A 17,774-nucleotide genomic window follows, 5' to 3' on the forward strand; every position below is an offset into this window, starting at 1 on the left:
CAACTCCTCTTTGAATAAAATACTTGACTAATTACCTCAAACCTACATTTGACTACAGAAACTTCTTAAACAAAAAGCCAACTTATTATATATATTCAACATGATGCAGCATTTTTATGTTTACAACCATTATAGATATATTTACTTTCCGTTTTCCCTTTTTTTCATGTACGAATGTAGGTTAGTATGTAACTAACACATTGCAACTGCACTGTATTCAGCAAAATGTATTTATCAACTTAACGAATTTATAAAACAAGATATTTGGAGGAGGGCAATTCTTCTATATCACAAAAAGCTCGCTAGGTGGCGCTTGGGATGGGTGCCTTTCACCATTTATTTTGCCCCCCAGCCCACAAATCCTTAATGTAGAAAATGTAATCATTTTAAAATTCTAGTGCGGACACACATCTACTGCGCATGACTTGAACCGTCAATCACTATCTAGCACGTCATTGCTTCCGGTGACAAGATCGGTAAGCTATTTAATATTTGCTTAATTGGGCTTATGGTGATACTATGCAAATATAATACAGTTAAAATATAAAAGGCCTTAATGTAAAAATCGATAATCATGTTGACAGTAGGATAGGGAGGGTTTATCTGTTTTTTTTAACCGGAAAAGAGGCGGAGACAGATGTAACGTTAGCAACCACGCCGAGGGACGGGAACGGTTATCGTTAATGTGAAGGATTGCCCTCTAAAGAATGGCGTTAAAGTCACACTGAATCTGCGTGTTACATATCAACGTACAGCCGGATCCTCGACAGAAGCGTCGCGTCTTCTTTCGATCGAGCAGGTAAGGTTGGAGGCGGTCTGTTATTTCTGGATGCTAGTTAGCTGTCTACTCGCTCCGGTGCAGTCACCGTGGGCTCGCCAGTGCTCATGTAACGTTGAATACTGGAGCGTTAGCCGGCTAACGTTAGCTATAGCATGTCCCTGCCGAGACGGTTGTCAAACAGCGAACCACCTGCCGTCTAAATGAACCCAGCTCGTGCTTTTAACACGTTTTATGGTACGCCTGCAATGTAAATACTCTCTGCCCCGAATTATCGACGAGCAGTCCAGCACCCACCAGGAAACCTGGCGAGTCAGCCCGTGACGCTGTCAGCGACTCGCCTGGTTTGACAGCTCGCTTTGAGAAGTGGACCAGGCCAAAGCCACATATCTTGATTGAACGCGCACTACACCGGCGGTTAGTTTCTTTTGAAACCTGGCCAAAATAAGTCGTTTGCTAGCCTAATTGAAAACGATTTCCGCGGCCAGATTCACAGTTCGCGGCTGTTTGCTTTAACGTGGTAGCTAATAAAACCCCTTTTGTTGACCCTCTGGCGTTAACTCGCTGAGTTGCGCTAACGAAGGGACGTTGGGTAGCTTCGTGAATTCCGTGCCTGGCAGCGTTATGCTCAGTTGTTACACGTCTTGGTGAACTGGCACTACGCGGAATCCGGCATCCTCGGAATGGTGTGCCCAGCTGTTTGAGTTTAGGCTCACGCCCCACCATTACTGTACACGACCCTGTAGGCACAGCAGAAGTTCCATGAATGACTATGTCCTATATAACGCTAATGAAAGGGGCAGCGTTGTTCGTAATGGTGCAGGGATAATGTTGTTCTCCGAAAGCGTGTGTGTGTGTGTGTGTGTGAAACCCATCGGCTAATTCAATTCATCTTGGTGTGTATTCGTTCATAGTTATTTGTCAAATGTGCCCCCAACAGCAAGTTGTTTTCCAATTAGTTGTATGCATTCGAATGAAAAAAAGCTCCATTATTTGAACCATTTGTGCATAGGTCCACACATTGATAAGCTTAAGCCATAAGCAAAGTGGTACCATGTTCAATGATCCGATGTATTGTGGGTGTGAGACACAATGGCCTGTAACTTGTATGTCCTAAGAGGCCTTTTCAGACAGAGGATGTTGATTAATGTTATATTACATATTATTACTTCACTTATTTCCTGTTTCCCTTCCTTCCATTTTTTTTCTTGCACTGCTGGGGTTGTCTTATAAAGAAACATCAATCATTTGTATAATATTTGTATAATTGCCATTTAAGATTGATCATCTCTGCTCGAACTGAACAAATCTTTCAAATACACAACTTTTGATTGACAGACTCATAATAACGTGTGTCCTTTGTCCTTCGTGTAATTCCCTCGTTCCCCTAAAGCCTCCTTAGGCTTCATGGACCAATGCGTGGGACTTCTTTCGATTTGAAGTGGAGATAATTCATCAATCTTAAAATAACCGATAATCAAAACCGTTCAGTATTTCACGCTCATCCTTCTGTACAAGAGTTGATTTGTCTTGTCGAGTAGCTGCAGAGCTACCCATATTGAAAAAAAATGAAGGAACAACACGGGTCCATTGTTGAGCTATTGCGCAATTTCTAAATAAATTGAAAAAGACAATAGACATTTTCCAGCACCCTAGGTAATGTGAAGGGTTTCTCCAGTATTAAAAAAGGTTGTTGGGGTTACGCAGATGAAGCGGGTCTGCATAGTTCTAACTCTTAATTAGAATTGTCACCTTCTGAGCAACCAGGTCGAACAACATGTGGATCATCCCTGTCGAGGAGAGGGATTCAGCTCGTCTCCAGCTGTACAGAGAACTTTAAAGTTTGCCAACAGAATGGCATTTTTACGGTATAAATGGCTGGCATATAATATGTACTTGCTTTAAGAGATAATACCAATACAATAACTTGTATAATAATAAGAGGAATTGTTCAGGTCATGCTGGCATGACAAAAAAAAACCTCAAGTTGTGTATGTGACTTTCTTTTCTTTTCCTCGTGGCCCCATTAATGGGCTGATGTGGCGTTAATAAATATTCTTTTAACAAGACAAATCCCACTTGCTTGTATATATCGCCTACTTAAAATGTAAGTAGCGTTCTGAAGGTTGTGTTTCGTACGACTCTTTCAGACCTGTTGTTAAGTGATGCTGCCGGCTTCCGGCTGTGACTGCCCCCACCTGGACTGCGTGGGGGAAATCACCAAGGAGGAACTCATTCAGAAATCCCACGTGAGTCATCATGGTTCTGTCCACAACCCACACATAATATTCCAACCCTGCTATAATCTATGACCTTGAAAGTCTTTAAAAGGATTTCATTCAGTTTCTTTAGGAAAATTAAGTCTTGAAAGGAACTTCAAATTTCTTATACTTGTGTTTTGTACGCTGTAATGTTAGTTATATTTTGTATCTGATTGCTGGCTGTAGGGATACACATACATTAATTTGACTACGTTTTCCATCATGCTTTTCTTCTTTGGTCAGTATAACCATGAATTACACATTCAATAACATTATTACTACTTGGTATAAAGAAGGACTCTATACTCTTATTATACTTTACCTGCAGATGACAGGATGATGTTTTCTAACATGTGACTCAAACCCAACTGTCGGGATTATTTTTTTTTCTAGGGCCAATGCCAAGATTGCAAAGTCGGTGGACCAAATCTGTGGGCGTGTTTGGAGGTAAGACCGGTCCCTCCTCCCACAACCAAACTTGTTGATTTAATGTAAGATGTGTATGATGTGGGTTCTGTTTTTTGGATTTTCTCAACCTCTGTTTTGTTTTTCTCTCCAGAATGGCTGCGCATACGTTGGCTGTGGAGAATCTCACACCGACCACAGCACCGTGCACTCGCAGGTGAGAGACCTCCGCTCGCCTTTTGGTGTTTATCGGGGGACGGGAGGGATGCGACTTAAAGTGAGGGCATCTTGAAAGCCTTTACTGTGATGCTGAATTAAAAAATCCGTAGACTAGGCACAGATGGCAGAACAGGAAAAACACTTCAAGGTCACAGCAGCCACGACTTAAAAAAAACGACTAACTCAAGTCTTACTTTACTTGATTTGAGCGCAAGCGTGTGCACCTTTTTTTTTTTTTTTTTTTAGTTTTTGAATGGCACACATTATTAAAAGCCAGTTGTGTCTGTCCACACCTTCACTTTCAATGCAGTTTCAGCAGTGGATCATCCATTATTAATAACAATTCCTCTGGGAAGTGCAGGAGATTCACTGTGAGTTCCATGGTTACTGTGTCTGCCCCTCCCTGCTGCTCGGCCTCGGCCGCTCCCAGTGTTGACTAAGGATTTTCCCTCCAGACCGCCAGGGCCGAGTGGGGTTAGCAGACACCGAGCAAACGCGTAATTGGTAACTGCATAGCTGCGTTGTACAGAAAGGGCTTGTTGAAGCACAATCCTTTAAAATATAAGTGTACTCAAACACAGATGGAAGACGAGGGCGATTTAAAATGACATCAGTAGTTAATTTCATGTGCCAGCTTATCCAGGACGTCTCTCTGTGCAGCGACTGTTGTTGTATTCCTTTTTTTTTTCTTCACAGAAACCATCTTTATTTGTTGTACAAATGAAAGCAATGCTTTATTAGTGCTTTGGAGGCCCTGATGGGGATGGCAACAATGAAATCTCTTGACTATGCAATGAGAGACTGCTGTCGGATCAGATCAGATGCCTCTGCCAGTCAAACTATACTGCAAGTAAATATGAGTGACTGTTTCAAAACAAGTTACAGCTTGATCAGCGATTTTCGAACGTTGAAACTCTTGAGAGTATGAGAACATATTTCAAATAACGTAATTATGAATAAACTCAGCGTATGGGAAACTTTGGGAACCTTTCTTCATATTGCAGATTAAGGATTTGAAGGTTACCTCAGCCTCACAGTTGCTTTTGGGCTACCAGCAATCCGCTGAAAACACCAGATGTGTTGATTTGTCCTAGAGCGGTTTTACATGCATTTGTGCAAATACTTCAATGAGATAAAAGCCTGTGAGAATGAATATTCTGTGTTGGTGATTCTCATGCCTTGTATATTTCATGTCTCGGAGACGAGACATGACATCATTATGCAGACAAAGCCAGACCCGACCTGCTTAATTCTCAATCAAGATCACTCACCGAGGCAGATGTTGAATCTAAACATCAGTGTCTATTTTAGAAAGTATTTAAATGAGCCACTGACACAATTAGACATGCGTCATTTTCCTTTCTCCTTGTGGACAAGGAGCACTAAGCATTCGTCTCACTTGAATGTAAAAGTCGTTAAACATGTGAACGTTATAGTAGACAAGGCGTTCATTAACATGACAAATGACCATTATGAAAGCTTCAAGCAATTTGTTGTAACACAAAACATGACGCGGGCTAAAACCCATCTTCTAGGCCTCATGAATCCAGCGTGTTGTTGATGCCCTAGATGATATACTTTTCTTCATAAATAATTCAAGCCGGGCAGTTTCATGCCCCCCCCCCCCCCTCCCTGCCAGCCGTGCCCTGCCCCCGCTGTGTGAAGACTAATGCTGCCCCCCCGATGAATAATGCAGGGCGTCTGCCTGCTGCTCTCGCTCCGTCTCCTGTCGACCTGCCGGGCTGCTGGTGTTCGTCGGAGCAGCAGTGGGTCAGCAGAACTCGGCCATGTTTCCACAGCAGCAGAAGTCTGCCCCCCCCCCCCCCCACCCCCATCCTCCTTCCCCCTCGTCCTCCCTCCACCCTGCGTCTGGCTAAACCTGTAACCTGAGACATTCAGCTAACAACGGGTGTCCCATGAGCTTTAAAATGTAACGTTATAGTGTATTTCAAATTCTGTTTTCACATTTGGGAGGATGATCATAATCTTTTCTTATTTAACTTATAAGAAAGGAAATGAAGGGAGCCCTGGTTTTGAATGTACTTAAAGTTTTGTTGAGTCATTTTCTGAATCACAAAACCAATGTTTTCCCCGCTGCGTAGTTGTGAGGAAATCTCTTTTCTTTATTTGGTATGTTCTTAAACGGAATATCATTTGTTTTTTTCAAACAAAAAAAGGAAGGAAGGAAGTAAAATGGGTCCAATATTCTGACATTTACTGCCCAAATAATGAATTGACAATATACTGCATATTAACTGCAACCTCAATACATTGCCTACACTGTTGTAGGTGGCAGTTCTTCCTAAAATGAGAACTTAATCATTTCAATGTGATTGATCCGGTCAGTGGACAGGGTGGATTCCTGTCCTCTTGGTTCTGGAGAAACTCTGCATAGTATTGATATTATCAGTAAAGCTGACATTTCATAACGCACATTTTCATTTATTCAGCGTTACACTCGTATGTTGAGACAGAAGGAAGAAAGCTCCAACAATACTTTTTTTAGGCAGAAATGTTTGTGCTTGAAGAAAATCTCCCATCCGTGCCCTGCCCGTATACACCTCAGAAATATGCAAGCACACCAGTATGTTATGTAAGAGCCGGAGCAACCAGTTGATAGTCCAGAAAAATGTTAATTGTTTCACAGATTAAGAAGTCCCTCATTGATAAGATAAGAAAGTACACACTGTTAGTCAGCTGTTCTTCAAGACATAAACACGGTCTTTTTATGTTTCTCTCTGTTTACACAGTCTGATTTGTCTATTCACGAACCTATTTTTCCATCAACTTCACGTGCAGGAGACGAGGCACAACCTCACAGTGAACCTGACCACGCTCCGAGTGTGGTGCTACGCCTGCGGCAAGGAGGTTTTCCTGGAGCGAAAGCTTGGTCCTCACTCTCCCCACGGCACCAGCAGACCGCTCCCGTCTCCACAGAAGGCTGGACAGGTGAGAGCCGGCTTCATCATCCCCTTTTATTGTCATGAAGCAAGTGAGAATTCAAATTACAGCGTAAAGATTGAAGTCAACATCAACATTTTCTCTCCTTATCCGATGTCGTCTGAAGAAATGTTTTTTTACATTGCATGTTTTACTGCACTATCGCTTTCGTTACACACTGTGGCCGCACCCTCTCCCATTGTACTTATCAGATTTGTACAATAACAACTTCCGCAATCCTATCCCGAGGGACAGTTGAACTGTCAGTCAAGCTGTATGCAGTTTTTCCTTTACTAGATTAGCTTTAGATAGCTTTAGATAGAGCTTTATGATTTTGTGTGTGTGTTGTTTCTCCAGGATAACAGCAGGGCCCCTGGGAGCCCAACCTCTCTGAGAGTGCCACCTAATGGAGGCTGTGAAGACCTGGATATGGAGACTGAGGAGGAGGATGAACTGCGGGCCAGAGGTCAGCTTATACATAAGAAGTGTGCATGTTGACACAAACTGAAAGGGAGAAATTGACTACTGGTACAAATATTTAAAAACCACAATCCGCTCATTTTGCATCTGTACTGTTAGTCAGTCACTAAAGACGCTGTTTATTACGGTTCAATTTCAGCTATGAGTTCAATGAGTACATCGGGAACACAAACATTGTCTCCAATGAAACACAAAAAAACACATCATCATTTTGATTTATTCAAGAATTTCCTTTTTGAAGTCAGTGAGGGGACTAAAATTGAATTTACCTTTATCAGCCCTTTTTTATTGCATGGATGATTTTAAATTAAACCTCAATACACAGGAGCTCAGCAGCTTGTTTTAATTCAAAGCGCAGAATCTGTCGTTTCAACTTTACAACTGTATCCCCTGAGGTCCCAGAATGCCCCCGAAACGCACCGCCCACATCGAAGTGAGCAGGCCAGGTCGCCGAGTGCCTCGGCACCGGTGCTCACTCAAGCTCCACCAAACGGCATATGTTACGTTTGCCCCCCCCCCCCCCCCCCCCGCCCCTCCTGGTTAGCCACGGTTATTTATAATACAGATGATCTGATCAAGAGAATAAGAAAATAAGCTTTGGAAAGGCTAAAGACCATGGCTGGTCACAGAAAAATTCGAGGTTTACAAACAGTTTGGCATCTAAGAGGCTTTTAAACACACAGACCTAATGCACACAGTAATCTCAGTTGTCCCTTGTGACATCATAAATATGTGTGTTTATGCTTATTGCGGCCGTGGAGTCTCTCTGGCTGCCACACAACATGTACGAGCATTTAATGAGGGGCTTGTTTTTAACTTCTCCATCGTGTTCCGTCTCCCTCAGGCCTGACGGGGCTGAAGAACATAGGCAACACCTGCTACATGAACGCTGCCCTCCAAGCCCTGTCCAACTGGTGAGTGCTCTGCTAATCGGCTTCCTGTCACACCGCCAACGCCGCGTGCTCTCTGGTGTTGCTTCACATCCACTTCCACGCACTAGCTGCTTCTTTTTAAGCAGCCATTTGCTGTTTTTATTCACCGCTCGTTTGGCCACACTAAGTTTTGTAGAGTGGCGGCTGGGTGGGGATTGCTGCAGTGCAGCATTCGAGATGCCAGAAACGGCCTTTTGTGGGTCCCTGGAGCCTCTTGTGTTACAAATGTTTGCTGATAGCTTCTGTCCCTTCTCCTCCGACTTTCCCACTTTGTCTTTTTTTTTTTTTTTAAGCCATGTGAAACTGCACTTACTTTCTGTTTCATTTGCAGTCTGCTGCATTAAAAAAAACCTTACATTTTTTTTAATGGAACAGCTAACCTTTTCTTTCTCTCTAATACTATCTAGACCCTCCCCTCCCAGTACATTTTTAAATGACACCTGGATAGACTGGATGCAAGCCCAAATGGAAAAAGATGTGGGTCAAAATTTGCAATCTAAATCAAGTTCCACCCGAGTCACGCAGCTGCAGAGGGGAGGGACCTTTTCTGTAACTTTCCTTTTGATGTCTGTTTGTGTGAGCGCTGCTTCTTTCTGGTACCGTCGGGTCATCGCTCAGTTTGAAGGACCTTCCTCCTGCCGAGTGACGGGAACGCGCCGTGCCCCAATCATTCTGTAGTTTGTCTCTTCCTTGTCCCATTCTGTTCTGTATCCATCACATGAAATCCCCTCCGATGTTTTGCTTTCAGCTCTTTCCCATGTCCTCGAACTTTCCGCTGCGTGTATATTTGTGATCTTACTATGGGAGGGAAATGTGGATTAATGAAACTTGACTAATCAGAAGTAGAGGCAGAAGACACTGTTATGTTGCAAAGGCAAAATAAAGCTGTTCTGGATTTCCTTTCATATTTGAGATTTTCCACTGAGTTATGATAGGAAAAGCACACTGAACCCAAGATGATTTGCAGATCTTAAAAGTATTTGCAAACCTAAGTCATAATGACATTATAATCCAAACTGTATCTCCTTATTGAGGATAATGTGCAAATGTTTTGGTAATCAATCTGCTAATGGACAGAATACCCTGGCAGCTTGTTTGGTGATATATGTTTTGATACACTTATCCCTCTTTCCTTGCAGCCCGCCCTTGACACAATTCTTTCTCGAATGTGGTGGCATGGTGAGGACGGACAAGAAACCTGCACTCTGCAGAAGTTACCAGAAGCTTGTGTCGGACCTTTGGCACAAGAACAGGTTGGAGCGTTTCCCTTTTTTAATAGTTGTTTGCGCCCGTCTCCCGGTCACGTGATGTTTTTTTAAAAAGGCGCGGTTCACTCCAGAATTTAAAAAAAACCTATGTTTTAAAATAATACTCCCCACGTGAAACTCCAAAATGAGACTAATCGGCTTAGTTGTGGTGACAACAAAGTGTAAGTATCATAAACTTGTGTTGCAACAGAGCATATTTTCTGCAATGACCGAATATCCAGTGGAAAAATCCGATTGACTTTTTATTTTTATTTTTTAGGAGACTTACAGGTTGTCCTCCAAAAGTACATCATCCCTGCAGCTTTATGTTGTGATATTGCCTGTAAAGCACGCTGTGTTTTGTCACATTGCAGACCCTCCTATGTGGTTCCAACCAACTTGTTCCAGGGGATCAAAGCCATAAACCCCATGTTTAGAGGATATTCCCAGCAGGTGGGTCATTGCCGATGATGAATTTGAGTGCATGTGCACAGATTCATCATAAATAAAACATGAAGGCACTTCTTCACAGAGATAAATTTGCCAACATGTTTGCAGCCAGTTGTCGTGATCTAAAAAGTGGATTTCTTTTGCGTTCGCCTTCCGTGCTTTGCAAATAATGAGAATATTATGCAGTAAATATGAATATAAAACGTGGATTATGGTTTGAACTGAATTAAATCCTTGAAAATGAATTTGTGCTGAGCTGGGATTATTATGTGTCTGACGCCCAGACTATGAAGTTGCCCCAGATCGCATACAGTCTCTCCCTTTTCTTTTCCGCTCCATATCCCTGTGTCCGTTACAGAAATCACATTAGCAGCTCAAATCACACAGAAGCAGAATCCTTTGCCTCGCAATTAATGTTATTCACATGCAAATGCTCCCATTAAACCTAACTAACAAACTAAAGGTAAACGGCTTGATTTGATTCCAGGCCAAGCTTAAAGGAAACGATTAACGTTGGAATAGATTCCAATAGATTCCAAAAGGCCTTTTACTTTGGTCCGGTGTGTGTGTGTGTGTGTGTGTGTGTGTGTAAATACAGGATTTGTAGGCCAAAGCGGTGGAGTGATACAAGGGCCTGTTTCCTCTTGGCTTGCCCGTGTTTGTTCAGAGGAGTTAGCTGAGGGATATTCATTTGTCACGCCATGCTGGCCTCAACCGCCTTGGAATCAGCATTGCCGTGATGGAAGTTAAACATTCCAGTTTCTGGGGGAGGAGAGCTCATTTGGCTTGAGAGGGAGATTAGATGTCTGAGGTTCATTAAGTCTGACGGCACATTCGTGAGTATTTGGTTTTGCGATGTGGAAACGGGATAAACGAGGCCGTCAGTGGTTGTAATTTGGAAGAAAAAAAATTGTTGCTGGAAGAATTATTGCTGCATTATAGTTTTAACTTTCTTTTCAGGGAAAGGGAATTGATTAGTTATTTAGCCTTACAGATCGCTGTGACTAAAAGCTCAGCTGACATCTCTTATTACTATTCCCCACTCTGCCTGCAGGACTCTCAGGAGTTTCTGCGCTGCTTGATGGATCAGCTTCACGAGGAGCTAAAGGAGGCGCAGCCAGAGCCCTACGACCAGTCCAACGGCGTCACCGTGGACGACGGTCCCGAGGAGGACAACCGCAGTCAGTCGGACAACGACTTCCAGTCCTGCGAGTCCTGTGGCAGCAGCGAGCGGGCCGATAACGAGGTGCAGGGCGGTAACGCCACCAAGGGAGACAACAACGAGGCCGAGATGCTGATTACTGAGGAAAATGAAATCCAGTCCAACAGGGAGTGGCAGAAGGAGAAGAACATGATTAATGACCTTTACCGCTCTGGAGTTAACGGGGTTATGGGCGGAAGCACTGGAGTGGACATGGACAAAGACGTGGACACCACCACCGAAACGACGCCCATTATCAGCAGCCAGGGAGCCATCAAGGTTCAAGGAAGAACATCAGGTTATTTCACCTGCCATCTACTTGACACTTTGATAATCACCACCAACATTCTGGTATTTAAATGATCTAATATTTGGCCTGCTCTCTGCCAGATTCCTTCCCAGACATCCAAATATCCAACTCCACAAGACCGCAGAGTCCAGTCCCGACAGAGGGACACATTCCCAAAATGTCCAGCAGCCCGCCCAAAGCTGGTTCAGGCTGGTCCAGCCTTATCCCTTCACACAAGAAAGGTACTTCTGCACAATCGCAAGCAACCGTATCGAGATCAGGAGCGTTTCATCAAGGTTAGACCACACGTAAAACACTGTTCCCTCATTTCTCCCTCTCTGCCTTCACCCAGCAGTGACCACATTCTCCCCCCCGAAGAGCAAGCGTCAGAAGAAATACCGCAGCGTCATCTCCGACGTGTTTGATGGGACCATTGTCAGCTCCGTTCAGTGCCTCACCTGTGACCGGGTTAGTGTGGCCATTAAATGGGATTGGCTTAGAGAGTGAGAGGGACTTTAGCTGACCGCTAAAGAACGGGTCACTGTGTCTTTTCAGTCAAGGTCCTACAGATGTGATATTATGAATATAATTTGCTTTGGCGATTAGCTCTGATGTCCCCACATGCTGTTGATTCAGTTGTACATCAGCCCAACATGTCACATTTAAAAACAAATATCAAAAATATAATTGAAACATAACCGTAGTGGAAGATTTACCGTGTGTGTGTGTGTGTGTGTGTGTGTGTTCTGTGCCTGACAGGTGTCTGTTACTCTGGAGAACTTCCAGGACATCTCGCTGCCCATCCCAGGAAAGGAAGACCTGGCCAAGCTCCACTCCTCCACCCACCAAACCTCCCTGGTTAAAGCCGGCTCTTGTGGAGAAGCGTATGCACCGCAGGGCTGGATCTCCTTTGTCATGGAATACATAAAGAGGTGTGTTCATTTTTTTTTTTTTTTGCCATCAAGGTGCTCCCAAATGTACAATGTAATGCATTATACACAGTGGAGCTCAAATATCTACTTTACCCTTTGTGTGTAAAATCCATCCCTCTGTTCTATTTCTAGTTGGTTCTGGGGTCCAGTGGTTACGCTACAAGATTGTCTTGCAGCTTTCTTTGCCAGAGATGAACTAAAGGGTGAGCAAGTGGGCGTAAATGTGTTCTACCGGCACAAACGTTTCGATTGATGACTCGATAACTGTGGGCTTGTTGTTTTCCAGGAGACAACATGTACAGCTGTGAAAAATGCAAGAAGTGAGTGCCTGATACCGATTTTATTTCACAATAGAAAACATCTGGGACTTTACTGATTTTCCATCGCCTTTTTCTCCCCCCCTCCCTTCTTAGATTACGAAATGGAGTGAAATTTTGTAAAATGCAAAGTTTGCCAGAGGTAAGAGGACAACTCTTTACATCTGGTCTTTCTCCCTGAAGGTCTTATCGCAACATTTTCTAATAGAAGTTGTGCCTTTACCCTGCTCCAGATCTTGTGTGTACATTTGAAGCGCTTCAGGCACGAGCTGATGTTCTCCACCAAGATATGCACCCACGTGTCCTTCCCGCTCGAGGGCCTGGACCTGCAGCCTTTCCTGGCCAAAGACAGCTCCGCCCAGACCACCAACTATGACCTGCTGTCAGTCATCTGTCACCATGGCACTGCCAGCAGTGAGTGGGCACCATCACTCCCCTTTCTGGCAGGAACCACTGTCCCGCATTCATTAGCCTGTAGACAAATGTTTTATGTACTTGTTAGGTGTCCGAAGGCCACGGTAACACGTTTCTCCCGTCTGATCCCAGGTGGCCACTACATAGCGTACTGCAGGAACGATTTGAACAATCTGTGGTATGAGTTTGACGACCAAAGCGTGACCGAGGTGTCCGAATCCTGTGTCCAGAATGCTGAGGCTTATGTGCTCTTCTATAAGTAAGCCAACGTGCCTCCACCGCTTAGCTCAGATGGACCCTCGTGTTCGTGAAACATTTTAAGACTCACTGGGCTGCTTTTGTAAATTCATAACTTTCATCTCACTTTTGATCACTCAATTGCAGCAGATTAATCTGTGGCTCTGTTCGTGTCCCAGAAAGAGCAACGAGGATGCACTGAAAGAACGGAGGAGGGTGTCCGGTTTATTCAACATGATGGAACCCAGCCTTCTGCAGTTCTACATCTCCCGCCAGTGGCTTAACAAGTTCAAGACCTTTGCTGAGCCGGGGCCGATTTCCAATGACGACTTCCTGTGTTTGCATGGAGGTGCGTGTGGTTGCGTAGTCGTTGTCGTACTGAAACTGCTCAGAGGGGAAAAAAGTCCGCCAACCGGGATCCTTTCTTATATTTGTATTTCTGCTTTATGCATAAACGTTCAGGGGAAGAAATTGTGCTCTCCCCTTCGAATAACAGAGCCGTTGCTTTTATCCTTTGCTGCAGATTTTTGTCTTTGACAAAGGCTGCAGAGTATTCCCTTCACATCACAGCAGACTTCAAAAAGGTTGTTTCTCTTTGAGCAGATGATCCTCCTCTCTCGTTTTAGAGAGAAGAGGGAAGAATTATAAAGGGTTTTTGTGCCAATCAAGCGGCTTTCTTCTCTGCCCTCTATTCAGACAGAGCGCTGGATATTAAGGAAAACGAACTAGCAGAGATTTATCATGAAGCTGTTGGAACACAATGGCAGCAGAGAATGGGTTTCATTCTGTAATAAAGTTTACAGGAGCAATCCGTTAGAGCTGCGCAATTAATCACAGTTGTATGCTATTTTTGATTAAATATTGACGTGCTGCCAGGCCTACACGTCAAATTCTACAGATTTAACAAAACCTCTTTGTTTGACACCAATCCCTGCAAAAATTAAAAAAGATTTTCATTTAAAATGTGATACAAATGATCATTCCTTCTAATATCACAAATCAATGCATTTCCAAATAATCCCAATTTAATTATTTAGAAAAATAGTTCAGCCGTAATATTAGTGATAGTATGCTGACAGTTTTTTTTCTTATTTTTCTTATTTTGAGCGGATCCCAAATTTTCCATGTTTATTTTCACTTTCCTGTTCAGTCAAGCCATACAATTGTGGTTGCTTGTTCATTTTTCAAAAAGAAATGTTGTCCTCTAACATAGTCGGTCCAAATCTGTGTTTTATTCAAATGAGGCACAGTGTGTGCCTGTGATTCCCAGTCAACGTTTATGGTTGTGACTTGATGTGAGAGTGATCATTTGATTTTGGATGCTAAAAGAGATGAAAATGTCCCAAACTTTTCCCAAGAATAAGCTAAATATGAGATGACCAAACCGTTGTAGGACAGGGGTATTACACTGGAAGATATGACATTGTAAGGCTCAGAGCACTTTGGGGTTTTGTTTTATTTTGCCAGCTTCTTTGTTTAATCAACTAAATAAATAATAGACAATGCAAGTGATCTTTAAATGTTACCGTCTAATCATGGCTGCTTCTCTGTATTCTGTAATCAGGTGTGCCTCCCAACAAAGCAACATTTATCGATGACTTGGTAGTAATGCTGCCGCAGAACGTGTGGGATCACCTTTACAGCAGGTACATGCAATAGATTTTGCCACCTCTTATTGAGGAATTGGACGGTTGGTTGCAGTATTATTTTCTTTTTCGTCCGTGTGAGTCAATGTGGATCGTTCCCTGCAGGTACGGCGGAGGACCGGCTGTCAACCACCTGTATGTCTGCCACACGTGCCAGATTGAAATAGAAAAACTGGAAAAACGGCGCAAGTCAGAGCTGGACATGTTTGTCAGGGTAAGACAAAATATGTATAACAACATGTACAGCATGACATGCAGCTTTAGTCGTGGGTCAGTGAGACTCTTTGTGGCCCGCTTCTCACGATGGTGTATCGACCTATTCTTCAGTCCATTGAACCAGTTGATGGGTTGCGTGTGTTGGTGCTCTTCATCCCAGCAGGAGATGAGAGGTGTGAGCCCGATGAAAGCCTCATCATTAATGCATACATCATTGGGACAGATGCAGCTGTTATTGCCTGCTCAGTCTGCTCACTCACACAATGGCTCTGCAGCAGGAGAGATAGATGGGTATGAAAGGGAGCTTCAGTAAGATAACAAGAGGAACAGGGATTCTGTCATTTCCAAGAAAGATGGAATTGGTGCAGTCGAATGCTAAGACTCTGTTCTAATTGAAATAACTACCAGAGAGAATTGATTCGTTTTTCCATCTCCTTTCATTCACACTTGATTTTTTTTTCTCTTCCCCTCACCCCTCCTGTTTCTCCGACCCATCTCTCTGCATCTCTCCTCCTCCCTCCTTTCTCTACTGCTCACTCCTCCCCCATTTCCTCTCTCCCCCCCTCTCCTTTTCAGCTGAACAAGGCGTTCCAGGAGGAGGAGTCTCCAGTGGTCATATACTGCATCAGCATGCAGTGGTTTCGTGAGTGGGAGGGCTTTGTCAAAGGAAAAGACAATGGTAATTGGAGAGAAGTCTTGCCTTTCCTCCCCCAATCCTGTTTAAATGGTTGATTTTAAAGGCTAAATGTTCCCACTATACTGTTGTGACTCATATCTGGTGATGGCAAAGCTGCTGTGATTGTTATTTTTTTTTTTTGTTTGATGTAAATTTCCATTTGAAAACAAAGGTCCTGTCAGGTCTGAACATTTACATGGATAGGAGAACCTGGGAAATGAGCTGTTTTTATATGGGACTTAAAAGGGCTCTTGTTTCCTAAAGCCTTTCATGTTCAAAAGAAGCACAGAAGTCCCAGTTCTTCCCTTGGTTTATCTTTAAAGACTTTGCTTGTGTCCCCCGAGTCACGTTTCCCTTCAGTCAAAATTCTTTTTTATTTCCTTGCGCTCAGATTTTTTTCTTTTTTTTTGTGCTTTGTATTGTCGCATCTCTTTTTAACAGTTTACATCTAACACAATTGTTTTTATTTTGCCTCTGACTGCTCTCTGCTAATATTTGTTTTCTAACTGTAGTAAGTGGGGAGCAGAGATTGCTCCTCACAGTGTGACAAACACATTCGAACATCATTGCTCTTTGACACAATTAGGTTTGAAAAATATCTCAGTGAAAAAAACCGTCATGCATTTTACTGCTGTTAATAATTATGACAGGTAATTGTCTTTCTTCCTCTTTCAGATCCACCGGGGCCCATTGATAATTCCAAGATTACAGTAAACAAGAACGGCCATTTAACACTTAAACAAGGTACTCATTATTATCGTTATTAATACTAAGGTTCTCATTGTTGTAGTATTGTATTATTAGGTCTCTACATTTTTATATTTGTCAACAATTTATTAAGATGTTAGTTTAAAAACGGGGCAGGTAAATAAAACATTATTTTTTGTTAGAAATGCTGTCGCTTACCTCCTGAGGATTATTGTATTATCCCTAAAGAAGATGTTTGTAATATTTAAGTTTGTGTCTTTGACCCTGCAGGAGCTGACTCGGGGCAGATCTCTGAGGAGACGTGGAACTTCCTTCACTCCATCTACGGTGGCGGTCCACTTGTGACGGTTCGGCCAAACATCAGCCACCAGGAAGCAGAATCGCCACAGTCCGAGGAGAAGATTGAGATGGAAACACGCTCTGTTTAATCAAGCACTCTGCATAAAACCTTCAAGAAACTAAAAGCCTTTTCATTTTGCACTTGACTTTTATTTCAAATGCATTCAAACAAAGGACCTCATCTTTAGCGCTATTGGACATGACCGCTGACCGGTAGAATCAACGTGTCTGAAGAGGTTTTTCATGTTGTACAAATCTGTTTGAAGAGCTCTTAAATTTCTATTAGCACTCATGTGTCGGGTTATTTTAAGAACCAACCATTTAAAGTATGTGCAGCTAAAAATTACACAGAATGAATGCCATATATATTTCTTCTTGACCAAATGAGCACATATTGTATGTCCATTTGTATTGTATTGTTGGATCACAATCTTGGTGTAGATAAATAACACTTTCTTCTGTTTAAAAGACAATTTTTTTCCAGATGAATGCCCAGAAGACGTAAAATGTGATATTTAAAGTGATGAAGATCACTAAGTTATGAAGGGACTAATTACTGAGTAGTCTCAGGAATGAATTTTGTTTTGCACTGTTCTGTAGAAGTACAAATTGGCATGCTTATGCAAATGTCTGGTTTGTATTTGAATGTACCAGTACTGATAGTATGTTGGTCAGGATTCAGCACTTGGTAACTTGGCACAGAAGGGAGCTTAATAATAAGATGTTAATAGGTTGATTTTTTTGTAGAAAACATGTGGCAGGCAAAGTCTGTTAAGAATGCATGATCTTAAGCTCAAACACAATTTAACACATGTAACTGCATGTAAATGCAAAGCTTTCCATAAAATTGTACTGAATTGTACTACTACCAAAAGCATATTACGGTATGTCATCATCGGCAGCAATATAGTTAATTAAAAGCATTATTTTTGATGGTATGGTCAAAGTGTTGCTTCATGAGTTGGCTGAATGGGTGAAGGAAATGCTTTGCTGTAAGGTTTTGCATATAGCTGTCACTTGAGTGAGATCCATCCTGATTTTTGCTGCCCTTACACTATTAAATCTGGATGAAAACACGTTTAAAACT

General features: G+C 42.7%; 1 protein-coding gene across 3 annotated transcripts; it reads left to right on the forward strand.

The window, feature by feature from the left end:
• Positions 1-366: 366 nt before the first annotated feature.
• usp33 (ubiquitin specific peptidase 33) lies at positions 367-17,625 on the forward strand. Of its 3 annotated transcripts, none has more exons than XM_037459032.2 (24): positions 367-476; positions 2,929-3,027; positions 3,433-3,486; positions 3,599-3,661; positions 6,463-6,612; positions 6,961-7,069; positions 7,928-7,997; positions 9,155-9,268; positions 9,637-9,715; positions 10,767-11,211; positions 11,304-11,444; positions 11,555-11,670; positions 11,962-12,134; positions 12,267-12,337; positions 12,421-12,454; positions 12,548-12,593; positions 12,685-12,865; positions 12,998-13,124; positions 13,282-13,451; positions 14,667-14,748; positions 14,854-14,962; positions 15,541-15,643; positions 16,316-16,384; positions 16,619-17,625. In XM_037459032.2, exons 2-24 carry the CDS (start codon positions 2,944-2,946, stop codon positions 16,774-16,776), a joined length of 2,748 nt encoding a protein of 915 aa, XP_037314929.1. In that variant the 5' UTR covers positions 367-476; positions 2,929-2,943; the 3' UTR covers positions 16,777-17,625. The 3 variants fall into 3 exon arrangements, with proteins under 3 accessions (XP_037314929.1, XP_037314930.1, XP_037314928.1); XM_037459033.2 differs by lacking the exon at positions 367-476 and adding an exon at positions 495-799 and having other exon boundaries at positions 11,558-11,670; XM_037459031.2 differs by lacking the exon at positions 367-476 and adding an exon at positions 496-799.
• The last annotated feature ends 149 nt before the right edge of the window (positions 17,626-17,774 follow it).

The sequence above is a fragment of the Pungitius pungitius genome, chromosome 15 (genome assembly GCF_949316345.1).
Source record: "Pungitius pungitius chromosome 15, fPunPun2.1, whole genome shotgun sequence".
Lineage (NCBI taxonomy): Eukaryota > Metazoa > Chordata > Actinopteri > Perciformes > Gasterosteidae > Pungitius > Pungitius pungitius.